This window comes from Gracilinanus agilis, chromosome 2 (genome assembly GCF_016433145.1).
Source record: "Gracilinanus agilis isolate LMUSP501 chromosome 2, AgileGrace, whole genome shotgun sequence".
NCBI lineage: Eukaryota > Metazoa > Chordata > Mammalia > Didelphimorphia > Didelphidae > Gracilinanus > Gracilinanus agilis.
Genome location: NC_058131.1, coordinates 72208548 through 72228637, shown reverse-complemented (window position 1 = coordinate 72228637; position 20090 = coordinate 72208548). Strand labels below are relative to the sequence as shown.

At 36.4% G+C, this 20090-nt stretch overlaps 1 protein-coding gene across 7 annotated transcripts in view; it reads right to left on the bottom strand.

Moving 5' to 3' along the window:
- CDH8 (cadherin 8) overlaps positions 1 to 20090 on the bottom strand; it is a 488877-nt gene that overhangs the window by 201138 nt on the left and 267649 nt on the right. For 4 of the 7 annotated variants that reach the window (XM_044663244.1, XM_044663243.1, XM_044663241.1 and 1 more), the window contains one exon: positions 16967 to 17257. In XM_044663244.1, coding sequence (XP_044519179.1) covers positions 16967 to 17257 — 291 coding nt within the window. The remainder of the gene's footprint in view (positions 1 to 16966; positions 17258 to 20090) is intronic. The other 3 variants (XM_044663239.1, XM_044663242.1, XM_044663240.1) reach the window with 1 other exon arrangement.

The window sequence follows — 20090 nt, the reverse complement described above, 5'->3', positions numbered from 1 at the left end:
ACGCATGGGTTGGGGTGGACATGATTGGGGATGTGGACTCGAAACTACCACACCAATGCTACTACCAACAATTTGGAAATTGGTCTTGATCAAGGACACATGACAAAACTAGTGGAAATGCGCATGGGTTGGGGGGGTGCGGGGGGGGTTGAAGGGGAAAGGAGGAGCATGAATCATGTAACCATGTTAAAAATGAATATTAATAAATATAAAAAAAAATCAGCTCCCCAAATGTTTTTAAGCAGACATGGCCTATGGAGTTAACCAAAGGCCATGCTGATCAGGGAATAGCTTCCCCAAAGTGGCAGTAACCTGCTTTGAACCTATAAATCCCATCACTGTAGTAAGGACTGATAGCTGAGATGGGGAGGGATCTTAAGAAAGCCTATTAGGCAATAAATTCTCACAAGCAATCAATGAACTATCAACTCTGAATAGGTAAACACCTCGACATTTCTCAGGATGCCCTTATCTACCACTGTGTGAGAAATCTAGAGCTTTTTCAACAGCCATAAAACAATCAATCCCAAATTATTAGAGTGGCCCAAATGTGAGTACAACCCCATCAGAGGCCATGGAAACTGGGCCCTCTCAGAGTTCTGGAGGTAAGTATTAGAGAGATAATTTCCCTGACTCCACAGAGGAGGTCAAAGGATTTATTTGAAAGCAGAAGGTTTTAAAATGTCATTATACAGTTCTCTTTAAGAAGTTTATGAGGCAAAGCAGAATGCCTGAATCTTGTGGAAAGTATGCATGCATATTATTGCTGAAATTCTATTGCCCAAATAGGATTCATGCTTTGGAGAGCAAAGTTGAGTGGATTCTGTGGATTCTTATCTATTCTGTGATTCTCTTAAAAATAGTGGCTTACTGTGATTTCTACATTGTTAATGTTATGGCTTATTATGGTAATATTTTATATGAGCCATTATTTTGTGTAACAGCATAATAGGAAGGGCTTTTAATTTGGACACTAAAGATCAAAGCTTCAAATCCTAGTATTTTTATAATATTAGGGAAAGTATTTCCTCCCTATAGACTTCAGTGTCCTCTTCTATGGAATGGAGGGGTAGACCTGGATGACCTCTAAGAGCCTACCGATTGCATATCTATTAACCTATGGTTAGAATCATCCAATGTTTAGATTCTTGAAGTTTTGTGGCTTTTTTAACATTTAAAGTTTAAGGAAAGGATACCTTCTTATGATCATCTAATCTACTATAGTAATTCCACGGTTTAAACTGTTACCATAGTAATCCTTACACTGTTCCATTCCAGAACTCTCCCAATCCTCTTCACCTGTAGATGTTCTTCCCATCTCTTCAAGGCCAGTCCATGGAGCATCTCCTTCATGATGCCCTGATTCCCCTTGGTCAGAAGGGATCTCACATCCCTTACAATGGACCTGCTTGGGAGCTCTCGATGCTGCTATCTCAGTCACCTCTTAGACTTTACGTTTCTTAAGGGCAGGTACCAGGCACTTTAACCAAGAGTGTATCTTCCTCCAATACTTCATCCAATGGTGTGCACACTTTTTTTGGTTTGGACTAACAATCCATTGGTGTAGGGAACTTTTGGTATGCACACTCCTTCTATCAATGCAGATTAGCACCTGATCAGAGAGATGAAGTGATTTGTCTTGGGTCACATAGCCTCAGCATATTTCCTGACTCCTGGTGAATCAGAAAATTAGAAAAATGACCCCAGTGGCCAAACCAATCAGGAAGGGAATCCTCACTATAGTATGTTTGATATCCAAGGAGGGGAGTCCTATAACTATTCTGAGTAGTCCTTTCTACCATTCTGCATTTAGATAGTCCTGGTAAGAAGGTGTGTGTGTGTGCGTGTGTTTGTATTTCCTAATGTAATTTGACTAGAGACTACAGGTAAATTTATGCAAAAGAACCCAGTCACAGTGATTCTATGCTTAGAAGGCTATATATTATAATAATTAAAATTATGAGGCTGATAGTAGCCTAATAACTTTATTAAATCAAAGTAGAAGTAGTAAAGAGAGGGAAATATAGGAAAGAGGTAGAGAGATACTTAGCTTCTGACAAGGGTTCCTTTTGCTTTCCAAGATCTAGCCAGAAGACCCCAGAGACCACCAGGTCACCCCTTATAAGTTCTTTTCTCCATCCACTAACTCTCATACATCACATTTCAGGAACCAACCAGAGTTTCTTAATTTGCCTGGGTTGCCCCAGTGCCTGTGGGATCAATTTCCTTTCTCCTTGGTTTCTTGGTTCTTTAACTTCCTTTCTCTGAAGGCTTTCTATACCTGAATTTACTCAGTAGTCTTTGAGATCCAGGTCACTGAGAGATGACATTAAAAAAGGTGACATAAAGGAGAGAGAAATTTGCTTCCAACAATATGAAATGCCTCATATTGCCTCCCCTTTAGAGAGTAATCACTACTGTGTGGAACTCGCAATCCTGAACTAGGAAAGATCCCTTTTGTCTTTCCTAGTTCCCTTTATGCCCTCATGCTGCTAAGAGAAACACAGAAATACAAGAACAGGGTCTAATTAGGGGGAAATAAAATTTAAAAATTAAATTTTGGAAAAAATTAGGAAATTAAAATTAAATTAAAATAATAAAAAAGTAAAATCTAATAAATGTGTTTTTAACAGAAACAAATATACATATACACCCAGAGGCACAATTTGAGTAAGACAGGACACTTTCTTTGTTCCTCTATCAGATGTCTGGTTTCTTGCATTGTTCCTAGGAAAGGGGCAAGTTCCCACCTACCATCAAGCACTTGCACACATACATACACACACCCTCCCAGCTTGTCTATCAAATGGAGATTATTTCTCATTGTTTTAGATAAGGGAACTACAAATGTGGCAGGCAACACCTGCCCAAGCCACTGAGTGGGTTGGCCACCATCTTTCCCTTTTTTCCATCTTATTCTCATCAAAAATTACTTTTATATTAAGTGTGAAAGCCTCTGCCCCATTTCCCACTTTAGAAGGGATGATCTCCTATTAATTTTCTCTCTTCCCAATCTAAGAAGAACCAAAAATCTCAGAAGACTTTATGACCATCCTGATACTGGCAAGGACTGGACTCACTGACATTAAATTGATATTTGTCTCTTTTGCAACCTCCCTCCAGAGAGTTCTCTCCTCTATGGCCACACTTAGCAAAGCAATCCCTCCTCTAGCCAGTAGCCCTTCAAATACTTGAAGAAAGCTACTGTGTCCACTTTATGTCCTTTCCTCTCCAGGCTAAACTTACCCAATTCCTTCAACAAATTCTCATATTTCATGGACTCAAGATCCTTCACTCTCATGATCGTTCTTTTGTCTACAATCTACAGGACTTCAATGGTCTTTTAAAATCACACTCTAAGAACTGAACACAGAACTTCAATGAGGTTTGGTGAGGGCAGAATACAGTGGGAATATCATCTCCTTCTTCTTGGAAGCTTTGCCTCTCTTAAAATAGTCCAAGATCACATAAGCTGTTTTGGCTGCCATAGCCACACTGCTGACATATTGAGTTTGTAGTCAGCTAATACCCTCAGGTCCTTTTTTTTCCCAGAATAACTAACTGCTGGTCTTCTATTTCCTATGAAACACAGCCTCCCTGTAAATACAATATTTGCTTAAAAATATCTGTTCTATTTGTATTGTAGGGTTTTAGGGTTTTGGGGGGTTATTTTTGGCTTGCCCAAGGTCATTTTATAACTAAAAGTAACAGAGATGAATCCAGCTCTCCTGACTTGAATTTTTCTTTACATTATATCAATGTCCCCCCAAATCAATAATGTGGAAGGTTTCAATTTCCTAACGCAATAAAGGGATTTTACTCTAAGATCCAACAGAAATGAGGGGGAAGGTAATGGAAATTGTTTATATGAAGACTTACTCTTTTACTTGGAACTGCAAAGACAGTATCCTCAGCAGTTAACTGCCTTGCTAGTGGATTTTTTGCAGTTCCCATCAGAGCAAGGACTAATTTATGTCTTTCACATTATACCAAAGATCTGACCTGATTAACCTGCGTGTCACCTGATAGGAATGACAGTCCTATTAGCAATAATGCTGCCCCAAGAGAAACTCAGGATTCTTATAAATTGCCATATGGACATTGGGTTTCTTCCAAACATTGTCCATTAGGGCATCCACTGTTGGCAACAGGTCAGATGCTTTAAGCCAGAAGCAGGAGATGTTTTCCCCACCAAAATATGAATGCTTTATCTTTGAGGTAAACATTTTCTCAACTGCCTTTAATTTCTTGGCTTCCATCATTCTCAATCTCTATGGAGAGGAAGAAGCATTAACCATGGAGTAGGTTAGGAGTCTGACCAAGTATGGCTTTATAAAAGCAGGGAAGGACACTCTGGGCTTGAAATCCCTTTCTGATGCTATGCAATAGCCATTTGGAGGTGGAAGAGACCTTAAAAGTGATATAATTTATCCTCCTCATTTTACAGGCTAAATTATAGAGACAATGGTTATATAGTTACTATGTCAGCAGTTAGGATTTGATTCTAAGACTTCTTACCCTAAAACTAGAACCATTTTTACACATATTTATTATTTGCTCACAACTTATGGTCTATACAATTATTTCCTTGGAACAACTTTTGACATAATTATATGACAGTAAAGTGGAGCAATAGATAAGTACAGGACTTGGAATGAGAAATATCTAGGTTCAAATTCTGTCTCAAACACCAACTCTGTGGTTTACTAACTGTATGGATTAAGTGAATCACTTAATCGCTCTCAACCTCAGTTTCTTTATTTGTAAAATGGGGATAACAATTGTACCTACCTCTTAGGGTTACTATTAGGATGAAGTGATATAATTTGTGAAATTTTATAAACCTTAAAGTACTATTTAAATATCACTCATTATCATTATCGTCATCATTAACTTGTTTTTAAAAATTAATAAATAAAAATGGTTTGAGATAAAATGACTTGTCCAGACTCAGAAGACTAAAAAGTTATTGAGTGAAGATTTGAGCCCAGTTCTTCAATTCTAAATCTAGCACCCTTTATAGTAGACTCATTTACAGAAATAAAAATAAAAGCAACTTTGGATTTAATTAGGATTTCCTTTATGAAGACTCTAGAAAGTGGGGAAAAGGAGTATTATTATTTCCATTCTACAGATGGGAAATTGTAATTCAAAAATATTAAGCAGATTGGACAGGGTCACAGCTAGGAAAACAGTTGTATTTTGTTCATTTGTTTGGTTTTGTTGTTTTTCTGATAGTACCACTCTGTCTTTCATTCATAGGACAAATGATAAAAACTATTCAGGGTTACTTAGCACTTTAAGATTTACAAAATACTTCCCTTATAAAATATTTTGATTTAAACAAATGTTACTATCTCCATTTTACATACACAGGAAAGGAAGTTTAGCAGTTCAATGACTTGCTCCTGTTCTTATATTTAGAGCTTATTAAAGCTTGTATTCTTCATCCAACAAACATCAGTAGTTATGGAAACATGACATTTGGTTTTGTTTGTTTTGTTTTGTTTTTAATAGAGTATTATTAATCTTGCCCCTGAGTAATCTAAGATAATTTTTGTAACATAGATTATAATTTCATATTACTCAAAGCTCCGTGCCTTCCAGTGTCTTCCCTTCCAGATACACTTTGTTATTGTTGTTCAATCATTGAGTTGCATCAGACTCTTTGTGATGCCATGGGTCAAAGCTTTCCAGGAGATTATTTTGGTAAGGGCACTGGAGGAGTTTGCCATTTCCTTCTCCACTAGTTCAGTGGATTCTTTTTGTCAGGCAATCAGAGGGTAAGTGACTTGCCCAAACTAGGAAGCATCTGAAACTGGATTGAACTCAGTTTCTCCTGACTCCAGATAGTGCTCTTAATCACAGAGCCACAGCTGCTCCTTTAAAATGCTCCATGGAACCTCAACTATTGAGTGAAAAACTGAAGCTGCATAACTCTAAACATTGTCAGAGTAAGAATGATTATTTCATCTTGATAATTTCCTACCCACAATTACAATCATTAACTAAAATTTCTGCAGCACTTTACAGTTTTTAAAGATTATTTTTTCTCTTAATAACCCTATGATTTGCAGATGCTTAACTTTAGAACACCTTGATGGTATCAAGAACAGATCACTGTACCTCATCTTCACAACAACTAATGTCAATTTAGCCACAGAAACTTAGTAGTTGTGTGACCCTAAGCAAGTCACTTAAACACTATCTGCCTCAGTTTCCTCATGTGTAAAATAGGGATAAGAACACCTTTCCCTCGTTTATTGTGGGTTGCTTACAAAGCACTTTGCAAACCTTAAAATACTATATATTGCCATTATTATTGTTGCTGCTGTGATTGGCAGTACTACTACTAGTACTACTGCTTTTATTGGTGAATAAACTGAAAGATAAAGTCATTATCCTAATTCACTCAGCAGTTAAGTGACAGAACTAAGATTTGTGCCCATGTCTTTTTATAGCAACTTTTTGTACTTTGCAGCAAAACTAAATGCAGGATCCTGTTATCCTCTTACCCTCTCAGCTCTCTTCCTTCTCTTTGTTGCACACATTGCAACAAAAATCTCACAACAGAGAATGGGAACAAAAAATTTCCTAGCACCATTAGGAAAATAAAAAAAAGAAAAAGAAAAATCTAATGTGGGCATGTTTTGTTTTAATCCATATAAAATGATATTTTCCATTATGTCATACATTTATAATCAAAAGACCAGCCCTGTGGATAGTGGTTATTTCTTTCTGAATAGTGTTAAAAATTAAATGGATTTTAATTGCATTAGTCAAATAGGTGAGCATTACCTATTTGGTTAAGTTGGTAGGATAATAGTTAACATGCACTGAATATATCAACTGGTCAACTACATATTTTCTTTCAAAAGAAACTCTGTAAGTATAACAATAATTTAAAACATATTTAAGGAAAGATAGTATTTGTACTAGAAATTAAGGTAGTTGATTGCTAATTGATTTTTAGACTTCCTAGTTAAGATCTGTGAATGTTTTTGACTCAATAAGTGACTCATTCTTACCTACTTTATTCTTCCTAGCCTCCTCCAACTTGGGCTTTCCAATGGTGAACTGACCTGGGAACTTTCTTCTGAATTCTATTCTCCCTGAACTTCCTTCTGTCCTGGTACTCTACTCATGTACTTCCACAAGGACTTGGGATATTGTCTTTCTGCTCAATAACTGTCTGATCTTTAATGGCCATATATGTTACTCTCTCTCTTAAAATACATATTATTTCTTAGAATACTGGATAATACTGTTGATTGGAAGTAGCTACTACATTTTCCCATTAAACTTCAACTGTTATCTCTCACTACTTAATTTAAACCTGGTTTCCTTTATTCTGTTTTAAATCAAATCTTTAACTTCCTTTCATGGATACATTTTTAGTAGGACAAAAAAATAAAGCAGAAAACAATTGAAACAAAAAACCTTGCTCAATTTCTTGGCTTGTAGGTACTAATTGCTCTATTCCTATATCTAATTACCCAAGCAAAGGATTTTTATTGTTGTTCTCCTAATTCCAGAGGTCTAAAAGTCTGCTCCTTTTTTTGCACAGTAGTGAACAACTCAACTCCATTTAATGATTTTATCTCCTTGATTCATCTTCTCTCACTTAGTGAAAAGAGAAATGATAGTATGAGTCTCCAACAGCTTGAAACTCATAATTTTTTTCCTCCAGTCAGGAGTGAGTTACCCTGGCAACCAAATTTACCCACTTCAATTATCTCCCCTTCCCCCATATACACTTATTTATCAATTCTCAATCCAAACAGAAAGGAGTTTTGGCATTTCTAGCAGCTTTTTGTTTGTTTATTTTTGATTCTTAATGGGAGCATCCCATTATTTTCCTTTCCAAATATTTAAACTCATGTTAAGTTCAATTCAGGATTTAAAGAGAGCTCAATAACCATTGGTACAATCCTTACCTGAAACAAGAATCCCCCTGACAAGCAATTATTCAACCTCAAAAGACTTCCATGAATGGAGTATTCACAGACCAATGAGGCAGTTCAGGGACATTTACATATAGCTTTAATTGTCAGGAAAATCATTCTTATATTGAGCTCAAATCTACTTTTGTCCTCTTTGGTAAAGCAAAACACATCTTTCCCTTTCTCATTCTAGTATAATCTAGTCCTCCAAACATTTAAAGAGAGCTCATTTTCTGCTTTTTGTCATTCCCCATTTTGTCCTTCATTATCTGGTCCCTACCTTTTTCTAATGTTTTTTTTTAATAAGCTCCACTCACACACTCAAAGGTTTATCCAAACTGATTTTCTTGCTATTCCTCACACACAACATTTCACTTCTTGTCACCTGACCTTTGTAAAATCTTTTTATTTTCATTCCTGAAATGCTCTCCATCATGCCTCTATCTCTGAATATTGTCATATTCCTTTAATGATCAGTCTAAGCATCACCTCCCACATTTCGTCTTTGTGTATAAATGAAGCCATTAGAGCTTCCCTCCCATGAAATGATTGCATTAATTTTTATGCTTTCTCTAAGTGTATATGTGCCTATTTTTTTGTTCACCTTAATGAAATGCTAGCTGTTAAGGGTCAGAATTTTTCTTTTTGCTTTTGCATTCCTAGGACAACAGTGCCTAAAATATAGAAATATAGATGTAAAGCTGAAAAGGACCTCATGTTGTCTAATCAATTCACTCTAAATTAAATCTTTTTTTTCCTGGGTTAAATATAGAGACCAGATAAAAATCCAGTAGACTGATTTGTAGTTAAGTTCTCTTTATATCATTACATATTCTTTCTCATTTTCCACTTCACCTTTTATTATTGTTGTTTTCATGCATGTTATCAACTATTAGTTTATAAATTCCTTAAAGAAATGGTCAGAGTAGAATGAATCTTTGAAACCCTTTATGCCAACCACTAGAACCCATTACATAGTAGTCATTTTTTAATACATGGTTATCAAATTCAGCTGAATAAAACTTTCCAAATACAGGTGGAAACTTATGAAATTATTCATTTCCAGAATAAGAATATTTGAAATAATATGTCAACCTGGAAAAAATACTGAACCACTAAAGTAGTCAGTAAAACCCAGTCTTTAATCAGGAAGGAAATAGATAGTTCTCAATAATCAGCCAACACACAGTAGAGCACCTAAAAACCACACAAAGCCAAGGGCTGTGGGACTCTGGTAATAGTATCTTTTAAGGATCATGGCACTAGATGATTCTCCAAAGAACAATAGAACAAAGGGATCTTATTTTCTTTTAGGAACTCAGGACAGGGAAGTACGGATTGATTGGCTTTTCAATGGTTTTGAGGAAATAAGGACTCCCAGCAGGAATATCAGGGAAAGGCTGATACAAAAGGAAAGGGTCCAGCCTAGGACTGAGTTACCAGAGTGAGAACTCTCATACAAAAAGAGAAACTTCTAAGACAAAAAGGGTACTTAACATTTGATTATAGCTACTAGTTCCACCTAAACTGGGATCACTAAGTACTTTATGGTCTATCATTCAGTCCGGGACTTCCCTCAGGGTGAGTTCTCAGGGGACAGGGACAAACTTAGGGTTCCCCAAAACCCAGCGGACACATGTATTATATAAACTGGAAAGAACACCAGATTTTGAGTCAAGTGTCCAAATTCTGTATCTACAACCAGTTAGACATTTGACCTTGGGTAATTCACTTAATTCTATCTTAGAAATTCTATAAATCAATTTCTTTAAATATTAGATGTGGATAAAACTGCCTTTAAAAAAACTACCTCAATAGTGTTAGAAGAAAGGACTTTGACTTTGCTACTCAATTCAGCAAGCAAGGACTGAGAAAACAGCATTGTGCTAGGCTCTTGAGATTGGAAGACAAAACAAAACAAAATAAAATTTTCTTTTTTGCCCCCCTGCAGTTTCTTGTGCATGGACTTAAAAGTCCAAGATAAATTTGAACTATAATATAGTATCTTTATATAAAAAACAAAGCAAGATTTTACTTTTAAAAAATGGAATGAAATCCCTCATCACGTATAACTCTTAATTGACCATGCAGTTGGAGTCATAAAAACAAAAGTGAAATGTCCAGAATATATTAATATATTTTGTCATTTCTATGCATTTCTACTACATTCATTGAACCCATCTGATGCTGTTTTAGGTTATTTAGGGACCAGGACCTTATATAAGCCATGCATACTGGAATAAAAAACAAGTCAATGTAAGAATCTCCTTTTCTATCCTCTGCTCAGGATTATCTTAACAGTCTGTTTAGATCACAATAGAGTCGATACAATAGCATTCAGATTTACAAAAATACTAAATGCTTCTGCAATCTTTTTATGTCAAGTTTTTTTACATTTCTTTTATCTCTAACATTTCTCCTATTTACTAGTATCTCCATGATCTTTTTACTTAAAAAATTTTAAAGACCTGTGAAAGTATCAGTGATAAATTCTCCCCAGAGATGCAAATCACAGAGCAAGGATGAGAAAAGAAAGAAAAGAGTAGTGCAGCACTTTTTTAAAGTTTGGAATAGCTTTATTTATTGAGTAGAAGCATGGTAGAGTGGATAGAGAACTAACCTTGGAATGAGGAAGACCTGGGAACAAGTGCCATCTCAACTGTATATTGGCTTTATGACCCTGGGCATGTCATTTAACCTCTTACTGCACTTAATAATTTCCTAAGGCTATAAGCAGCAGACAAATTGCAGATCTGTATTAATTGATGGAGTTTATTTACTGAGAGTTCTCCATATTAATTATCATGATCACCTCTCACCTCCATATATTAAGCTGAAAGCTAATCCTTTATGACCTCTTCAAGTCATATTCTGTATAATTCTTGACTATGTTTTCCCATTAAAGTGTCATATAATTCAATATTCAATGTTCTTAGCCCATTACTTTCATCTCTTGTGTTTCTCAAAGAAGTATCAGTGTAGACCTGTCCCTTTTCAGTAAATGAATCAAAAAACATTTATTAAGTGCCTTTGATAAACTAGGGGATTCAAAAAGAATCAAGACAGTTGATGCATTCTAGGAGCTTACATTCTAAAGGAAGAGATAGTAAGATCTATAGGCTAAATTAAAAAAAATTATTAAAAAGAGAAAGTACTGGAATAAAAGGAAGTTAGGGAAGGTTTCCTACAGAAGGTGACATTTTAATTGGGACTTAAAAGAATCCAAAGGGAGCTGGTAGACTGAGTGGAGGAGGACATGGAGGACCGACAGATGCCCAGAGCAGAGAATTGCAATGTCTTTGTCAAACAGCCAGGAGGCCAATGTAACTAGATAGAAGAGTCCCTGTTGAGGTGTAAGGTGTGAGAAGACTGCAAAGGAAGGAGGGGCCTAGGATATGAAGGACTTTGAATGCCACAGAGCATTTTATATTTGTTCCCATAAACAACAGGAAGTCACTGTAGTTTATTGAGTAGAGGGTGACATGATTAAAGCTGTCCTTTAGAAAAATCACTTTAATGCTGAATTAGGATGCATTACAGTGGGGAGAAAGCTGAGGCAAGTGGTCAAATCATCAGGCTATTGGTAAGGTGTAAAGTGATAAAGTTCTGCACCAGCTTTGTGGCAATGACAAAGGAGAGAAGGAAGATGGTGGGAGATGTGGCAAAGGTTAGATTGATTGGCACTGGCAAATAGCTTGGATGTGGAGGGTGAGAGATAAATAAAGGCCCAGGCTTATTTCTAGATTGTGAACCTGAGGAGCCTGAGCAATGTAGAACTCCTTTCTACAGTAATAGGGAAAGTAGAAGAGGGAGAGTTAGGATGCAAAGCAAAGAGTTCTCTTCTGGACATATTGAGTTTCTCTGGACTCTGGACTCTGGACATATCTGAGACATATTTTTTTTGTTTTTTTTTTTTAAACCCTTGTACCTCGGTGCATTGTCTCATAGGTGGAAGATTGGTAAGGGTGGGCAATGGGGGTCAAGTGACTTGCCCAGGGTCACACAGCTGGGAAGTGGCTGAGGCCAGGTTTGAACCTAGGACCTCCAGTCTCTAGGCCTGACTCTCATTCCACTGAGCTACCCAGCTGCCCCATATCTGAGACATATTTAAGACATCTATTAGACATCCACTTCAAGATGTCAGTCAGAGAGGGAGCTGGAATTTTAAGAATGGATATCAGAGGAGAGACTGGGACAGGAAAGGTAGATTTGAGAATCAGCAGCAGAGAGATGGTAATTATATCCTATGAGAACTGATTAGATCACCAAGTGAAATAGAATAGAACAGAAGAGATCCTAGAACAGAACCAGAAGAGACAGAGCAGGAACAGCCAGATAGGAGAATTAGGAGATTAGTGTCCCAAAAATTTACAGAAGATAGAGTATCAAGAAGGAGACAGTGGTCAACAGTGTCAAAGGCTACAGTGAAGTTGAGAGAATTAGGATTGAGAAAAGACATTAGACTTTGACAAGCAAGAGCTAGAAAGTATCATAGATTTCATCTAATACAACTCCTTCATTTTCAAGATGAGGAAACTAAAGGTAACAAAATAAATCTGCTCTTCCAAAGTTGTCCTCCGAAGTGAATAGTACAGCTGAGGTTTGAAGCCATGCCTTTTCAGTCTGAATTCTACTCCATGATGAAAAATGTTACAGCCTAAATAAGCCTACACTGCAAGTTTCCATTGTCTTTTGAATTGAGCATATTAGTGAAAGAAAGGGTTCATAAAAACTCAAGAACCTAAAAGGATTAAGATTCAGTGAGTCTAGGAACAAATATATTCCTTCTTAAGTTAAATTTAATTAAATTAATTGAATTTAAAAAATTAAATAAAATCAATCAATCAATTAATTGAGGTTCTGGTAGGAAAATTAAACAAATGAAATAAGATGCATCATTTTTTCCAGTAGAGCCTTCATCTTCTAAAATTGTGTCCTAAGGGTTCCCAAGGTCTACATATTCTATTCAAATCTCATCTAAGATAGATAGGCAAAGATATAGATATGAAGAGAGAGAGAGAGAGAGAGAGAGAGAGAGAGAGAGAGAGAGAGAGAGAAAGAGAGAAAGAGATGAAATTTGTGGATTTAAAAAGTCTTCATAAAGTTCCTACTTTGTACCAAGCACTATATACTCAGATAGGTCATTTATAGGGAAAATATCCCCTTCCACCAGAAACTTGTATTCTAATGTGAGAGGTATCACATAAGGAAATAGTGTCTATGAGTGATTTATTGGGTTGGAAATTTATGAGGATGGTGAGTCCTCATAAAAGTCCACAGGGAAAATTGGTCCCTTCCCAGAAATATCGAAAGAGGTGATATGTTTATAATTCCAGAACCAAAAGTAAAAGGGAGCAGGGGAATAGGGGGGCAAGGATAGTGTACAGAAGATGGCCAGGAAATTATTGGAAGCAGGATGAGAGGTAGACCAAGATACAGTGGATAGGGGGCAGCTGGGAAGCTCAGTGGATTGAGAGCCAGGCCTAGAGACGGGAGGTCCTAGGTTCAAATCTGGCCTCAGACACTTCCCAGTTGTGTGACCCTGGGCAAGTCACTTGACCCCCATTGCCTACCCTTACCAATCATCCACCTATAAGTCAATACACAGAAGTTAAGGGTTTAAAATTTAAAAAAAAAGATACAGTGGATAAGGGAGGAAAATGACCTTTGCAAAAGCAGGGCCTTCTTTTGACTTCCAGGCATAGAGGAATTGTCTTCCAAGGTTTGGTTTCATTCGAGAAGATATCAAGATCTTCCTCAAAAACAAGTTGGCTTCTTGACAGCTTTATCACTGAAACCAGATGGAGGTACTGGAGGGGGTCTGTCAGCTGCTACTCCTGAGATGGGTGTAATTCTTAGGTTCCAAACCCACTTCTTCATTTCTGATATGGTAGAACTCTTGGAAAAGGGTAGTTAGACTAGCCCTGGCAGCATTTAGGAAAGAAATATGCTATTTTCCATCTCCTTGGATAGTTTAAGCTAATTTACCATTACTTATGAAAAGCTGTAGATGAAATGATAGAAACTACAATAATCCAATGTCAAAACCCTGACTGTATTTGGCTTATTAGGCTATTATGTATGCAGTTGTTACAAATGAAATATCATTTTTCATTTATTGCTCTCAAAATGTAATTTTTAATTAAAAACATATATTAAACTAGCATTTGAATTAGAGTTTTGATGGGGGACTAGCTCTTATCATTTGATAATCAATAACCTAGAAAATTATAGATCATTTCAAAGTAGAAACTGCTTCATAAAGGCATATTTCCCAAGGGAAAAATGGGGAAGTCATGCCTCCTTGTCACAGTGCATAATTTTTCCCCTGAAAGCATTATTAAAAATACAAGATGTTACTGGTACTTCCATGTGTGTTACAGAAAAGATGCACTGTATCTCCTAGGCAGCTTGGACAGTAGGGAATGTAACATGGCAGATGCTCTAATAAGTCTATATTTCTCATTGAATGACAAAGTAAATATTTGCATAAAAGATGAATAATTTTTTGTCAGCATGTAAAAATATGACTGTCCTGAAGCTACAGTAATTCAACTGTCTTTTTCTTTTTCTTTTTCTTTTTTTTGCTTTTCCCCCACCACCAATAGTTTTTCTTTGAATATGTATGTCCTCCAGATAAAGCAAGGTTAAATATCTACCTTTTCTGAGCCTGACAGACAGTTTAAGAGCTGAGAATTGCACTGGCTAGTTGGAAAATTCAGCTTTGCACACAAATTAACTGATTGTGAGCAGAGAGACAAACATAATCTATCTGAAACAATATAGAAAATCAGGCTAACAAATAGCATCTTGTGAATCACTTCTCTCTTTCATACTTGTTCTCTGGAATAATATTATATTTAATTTGACCCCAAATGAAATTGTGAAACTGTACTATTTTAAAAGACACTAAAATCTGCTCTGCCTTAACCATTTCTTGGTTAAGTCTGAGGAGAAAACAAGAAAAACAAGGGGAGTTGGGCTATTGCTTATTCCCCCTCTTCTCCTCCCATCTAGCCTCCATCCATTTAGAGATATGTTCAAATGATACAGAGATTTATATGTAGTCAGAACATCTCTCAATTTTTAAATGTGTAATTTAGGAGAGGTAAGAAAGGGAGGTCACAGAAATTAGTCACTGAATAGTAGGAAGTCTGTATTTGTTTATATCTCAGCACTCTATTTTGGTGACCTTGAAAGAGTGAATGTGTAGACTTCAGATAGGGAATACAAACAGACTTTCTTTTACTTCTTGTCTTCTTGTCTATTTGGCACAACCCCTTCACAAACATATATGGGTTTTGGTCAAATGAGAGCATTTATGATGTCCACATTATATCGAATTTCTTTAGAGAATGGATCAAGGAGATCCAATCTAACCATCCTGTCCAACAAAACAACCCCCCAAGTGGTGAGAGAATGATATTCTGAAAAGTTTATTTATCTCTCCATGATGTGAACTCATGATTATGGTGCTAATGCTACAATAGACTTCAGTGATCATTAGTCCAACGTTCTCATTTTATAGATGTAGAAGAAAAATGCAATTAGTCCAAGGTTACACAGATAAAAAGTCACAGAGGCAAGTTTGGAACCCAATAAATTATCATGTATATAGTGTTTTAAAGTTTATAAAGCTCTTACGAAGATCTTATTTTTTCCTTATAATAACCCTTGGAGATATGCCTATCATTATTCCCATTGTAAAAATGAGGAAATTGAGACAGACAAATCAAGAGATTTGTCCTGGGTCATATGGTACAACTGGATTTGAATTCAGGTCTTTGGACTCCAAGTTCACTACTCTATCCATTGTACCACCTAGCAGAACAAGTCTCCTGAACTGTAAAGTTACAATCTTTTCACATTTGTTAAGTGCCCTAGGAGTTGGAAATGGAAGAAAAAACAGCAACTATGACCATGACATACTTTTTTTTTTCACGCAAGATGCTCCCACTTTAAATATCTAAATGGACTTTTCTTTGTTTAAAGTCATGGTTTACCTGCAGACTTGTCATTTCAGTTTCCAGTTCCATGTGAAATCATTCACCATCACAACCTCATCCACTTTGCTGGGAGGCAAAAAAAGCAGTCGGTATTTTAAGACTGAGGTGAATAAATAAGACAACCAAGCAGAGTAGCTGACTAGTTTTCTGGAGTCACATAATTAAATAGAGCCTGGGCTTTTAAACTCATATCCAAAGCAACTGGTATTAAAGTTAGGCATGAACTTCTATCTATTTCATGGTTTAACCTGTAAAATTCTTTGAAAAGATATCTTTCCTTCTAGGCATTTTTTTAATACCAAAAAAAAAATCTCTGAGACAATATTTGAAATCCACACTCAAACACATCATTAGCCAACCCTTCACCCCTGGAGACCAGTGAGCAAGTTATAGATTTTCAGTGTTCTTTGGGAAGAAATCTATTTAGCTAGAGTACCTGTCCTGTCATATGGGCGATTGGCAAAGGGAAAAAGACATGTACTAGTTGGTCAGGGGTGGGAATGGGGTCATATTGAGAAGGAGAATTGAATTTTTAGAAAACCCATCTGAAAGATTATTTCCCATTCTCAGAATTCCAAGGCAGGAATGTATAAACAAAATACACTTTTGTAAACACCCAGAGCAATATCTACCCTGTGGCACCATTCCAGAAATGCTAACCAATCAGAATTATCCTTCAGAGTCCTGAATCAGAAGATTACTTAAGAGGGAAATAAAGAAATGAGAGAGGTGTCTCCTGAGGGGTCAGGCCCTGCTGTCTCATTCCTCCACTTTCTTATATTTAATTCACTCTAACTGTCAAAAGAGGAGAAATGACTAGATGCTCTTTGCTTTTTCTATTATTAAACAAATAGAACAACAAGAAAAAAGTGAACTCAACCAGGCTGTTAGCAGCATTTTCAACTTTGCTTTTTTTCAAAGGGGGGAAAATGCTTAGCATAAAATGAAGTGAAGACACAGATTCTACCATTATTGCACTCTTAATGCACATGTACTTAGTATGCTGGCCAGACAAACAAACTTTCCAGAACTGACTTGAAAGAAAAAAAAATACCTTATTGGACTGGACGAGACATCAGGGTCACGGGCGGTCACTTGCCCAATCACAGAGTTAATGGCAGCATTTTCATGGACTTCCAGAAGATAAGTAGGTGATGAGAAGACAGGGGGCTCGTCAGCATCCTCCACTACAATTTTTACTGTAGCTGTATCCTTGAACGGTCCCCTGCTGCTGAAGCGAGGATCAATATGAACATTGGCTGCTTCTACCTTCAGCGTATAGGATTTTTTGGTCTCAAAGTCCAGGGGCTGTTAAGAATGACAAAGATGAATGTCTCTCACTAATGACCACAGAAGCAAGAACAAATGAATATAATGCTGATGGATGAAAGTTATGTGCATTTAAACACATTCAGTGAGCTTTAATGCAATCGCTTCCCATTCCCTAGGATCCAACCTGTAAATTTTATAGGCATTTATTGATATCTGTTTATTATACAGGCTCAGTGAAAAGCAATCTCCTATTGTGTTGTTTTGTTTTCCTCTTTTCCGGGGAAATTCACAAAATATTCTTCGTCATGAATTGTACCATCAAAATTTCACTTTGGATCCATAATAAAATTTTACTAGTGTTGATGTGACCCGCATACTAATCACACATTTAATCGGTCCTCTGCTAGTAGGAGATAAGGAGGCATCACACACCATCTCTTTCTGGGAAGAATATTTTATTATTTCTACAACAGTGTGTGAAATGGAAAGGGCCAGAAATAACCACTGTTTAGTCTAAAGAGACAATATAAAGCAGAATTTAACACCAATCTCAATTAAAGTATTTATGCTTTAAAAAAATAACTTTGTTTCCAAAAAATTCCTGCACCACTAATCATGAGGCTAAATGAGATTTATTTTTCTCAGGATCGCCTTGAAACAGTTATATAATATGGTTTGTACTATATAGACAGGTATCCCTGTGAAGAGATGAATGTATGTGTGTGTACACTGGGGTGTTTGTGTTTATATCTAGATGCCAGAAGACAAGATTGAGGAAGGTATAAATAGACTCCTGCTTATACTTTTTCCCATCCTGTAGAAGCCACCTGAAGCTGCTTTACTGCATCATTACAGATAAAATTTTGGTCATTCATATTTCATATCTTTAAAAATCATAGAATTATAGTTAACGAAGGCACTAACATAAAAAAGTTCCTTGAATAAATCCATATTAGCAACTTGACATACACATCTGCATCATCACAATGCCATTCTCCGCATCTCATAATAATTTCAAATTTCAAGGACACAAATTTGGGATGTCTCAAAAAAGGTAGTTAGATCTGCATTACAATTTCACATAAAAAATAGATCTTAAAATGTGTGAGGTGGGATAAAAATGGGAACACGAACAGAAATGATCAAACTCTTTCAGAAAGTCTGTGAAAGCTTAAATATACATTCTTACTTGGAAAAAATTGTGTTGATTTTTGTATTTGAAGTCTGCTCTAATGGGACTTTGCTCTTTTGCAAAATTTTCTAGTAAACAAGCTAAGCACACTCTCTTTCTTGTCTTTTCTGAAATTACTAGGCTCTTGTACCTATGAATAGATTATTCAACATCAGCATATCCACAATTTGCCAATCATACCTACTGTACCTATTTTATGATTTCAGATTCTTTGCAAACACCAGTGGATCCTCAGGATATATATCACACTTACTTCCTCACCCACCATAACTACAATTTGCCAGTGGCATTCTAATGCCCTGTGAATTTCCACCAGCAGAAAAGAAAACTATCGCTTTTGTGTAAATAATACTCTCTATAAACTGCTCACTGCAATACTACTATATCCCAGAAGTGTCTGGTGGCGCAGAAACAAATATTCACGGTGACAATTTGAGGGCTTCTGAGTTTATGAATAACTCTTAAGGGAACTAGAGCAAAAGGCTAATTGCTTTAGTTCATAAAAAGAGCCTCATAGAATCCAATGGATAAGCAATAATAACAATAAAAATGACATGGGAGGCCCTTTGCATCTTTTTTGTCCCACAGAAACATGCCTTGGTGGGCCAATGGTAGATTTAAATATCCCTTTATCACCTTCTATTTCAAACATAAGCCACCTTTATACACCTTTTCATTACTATTCATTTCTTAGTGCTAGACACAAACAGGCTCTTGGTGTCCCCAAAACAGTACTGCTGTGTTTTTAAGACTACCCCACAATTATCAGCCAGCTATTTTTAGACGGCTATATTACATAAACATTTTTGTGTATAGTAATCATTGCATAATTAAAATCTGAGGGATCAATATTTTTAAATGCTTCCATTTTTAATATAGACAAACATCCGAAGCCAATTGACTGCAAATACTTCATTATCACACTGTGCATTAAGTCATTTCCATTCATCTATATGACAAATGGAAACTGAGAAGAGACAAGGCTGTGACTCATTAAGTGTGGGATCTTCTGCTCGCCGGATCATTAGGTGCAGCTACCACTGGATGATTGAGAAGGTGAGGAATGTGTTCCTAGGACATGCTGGAAAGATATTGTGGCAAAAACTGAGGTAGGGCTTGGACCAGATGGGAATCTATAAGTACCTTTCCACTCTGGAAGGTGATGGTTCTCTGATTTCTTAGAGAAAATTGGTGAGTGGAAAGAACCTCAGTTTGGGTATCAGAAAAACTGGCTCCAAGTTCTGATCATCTTAGTGGCCTCGTAGAAGTTCTTGGACTTCTCCTGGCTTCAGTTTTCTTATATGTAAAAGGAGGTAGTTAGATCAAGTGGGTTTGAAATACTTCTCTCTAAAGTACTAGATGTTTCAGAGTTTCAACCACATTCATAGAGTAGCATTCAACAGGCTGTTACTTTCTATTATATGGGTTTATGCTATAAAAAGCAAAATTGTTATTTAATAAATATTTGATGAAAATTGGCCCCAAATACATGTGCTGGAACCAGGGCTGTACCAAGGCATCTAGATGGGAAATGAAGTGTCACATGGGAGAAAAAAGCAAGAAGGTTGTATCTAGTATACATAAATAAGATTAATATATGGTGAGCCTATAAAGATAGAATAAACCTGTGCACTAAAATAACCTCATCTAACACAATTATTTATTTTATGATATTCA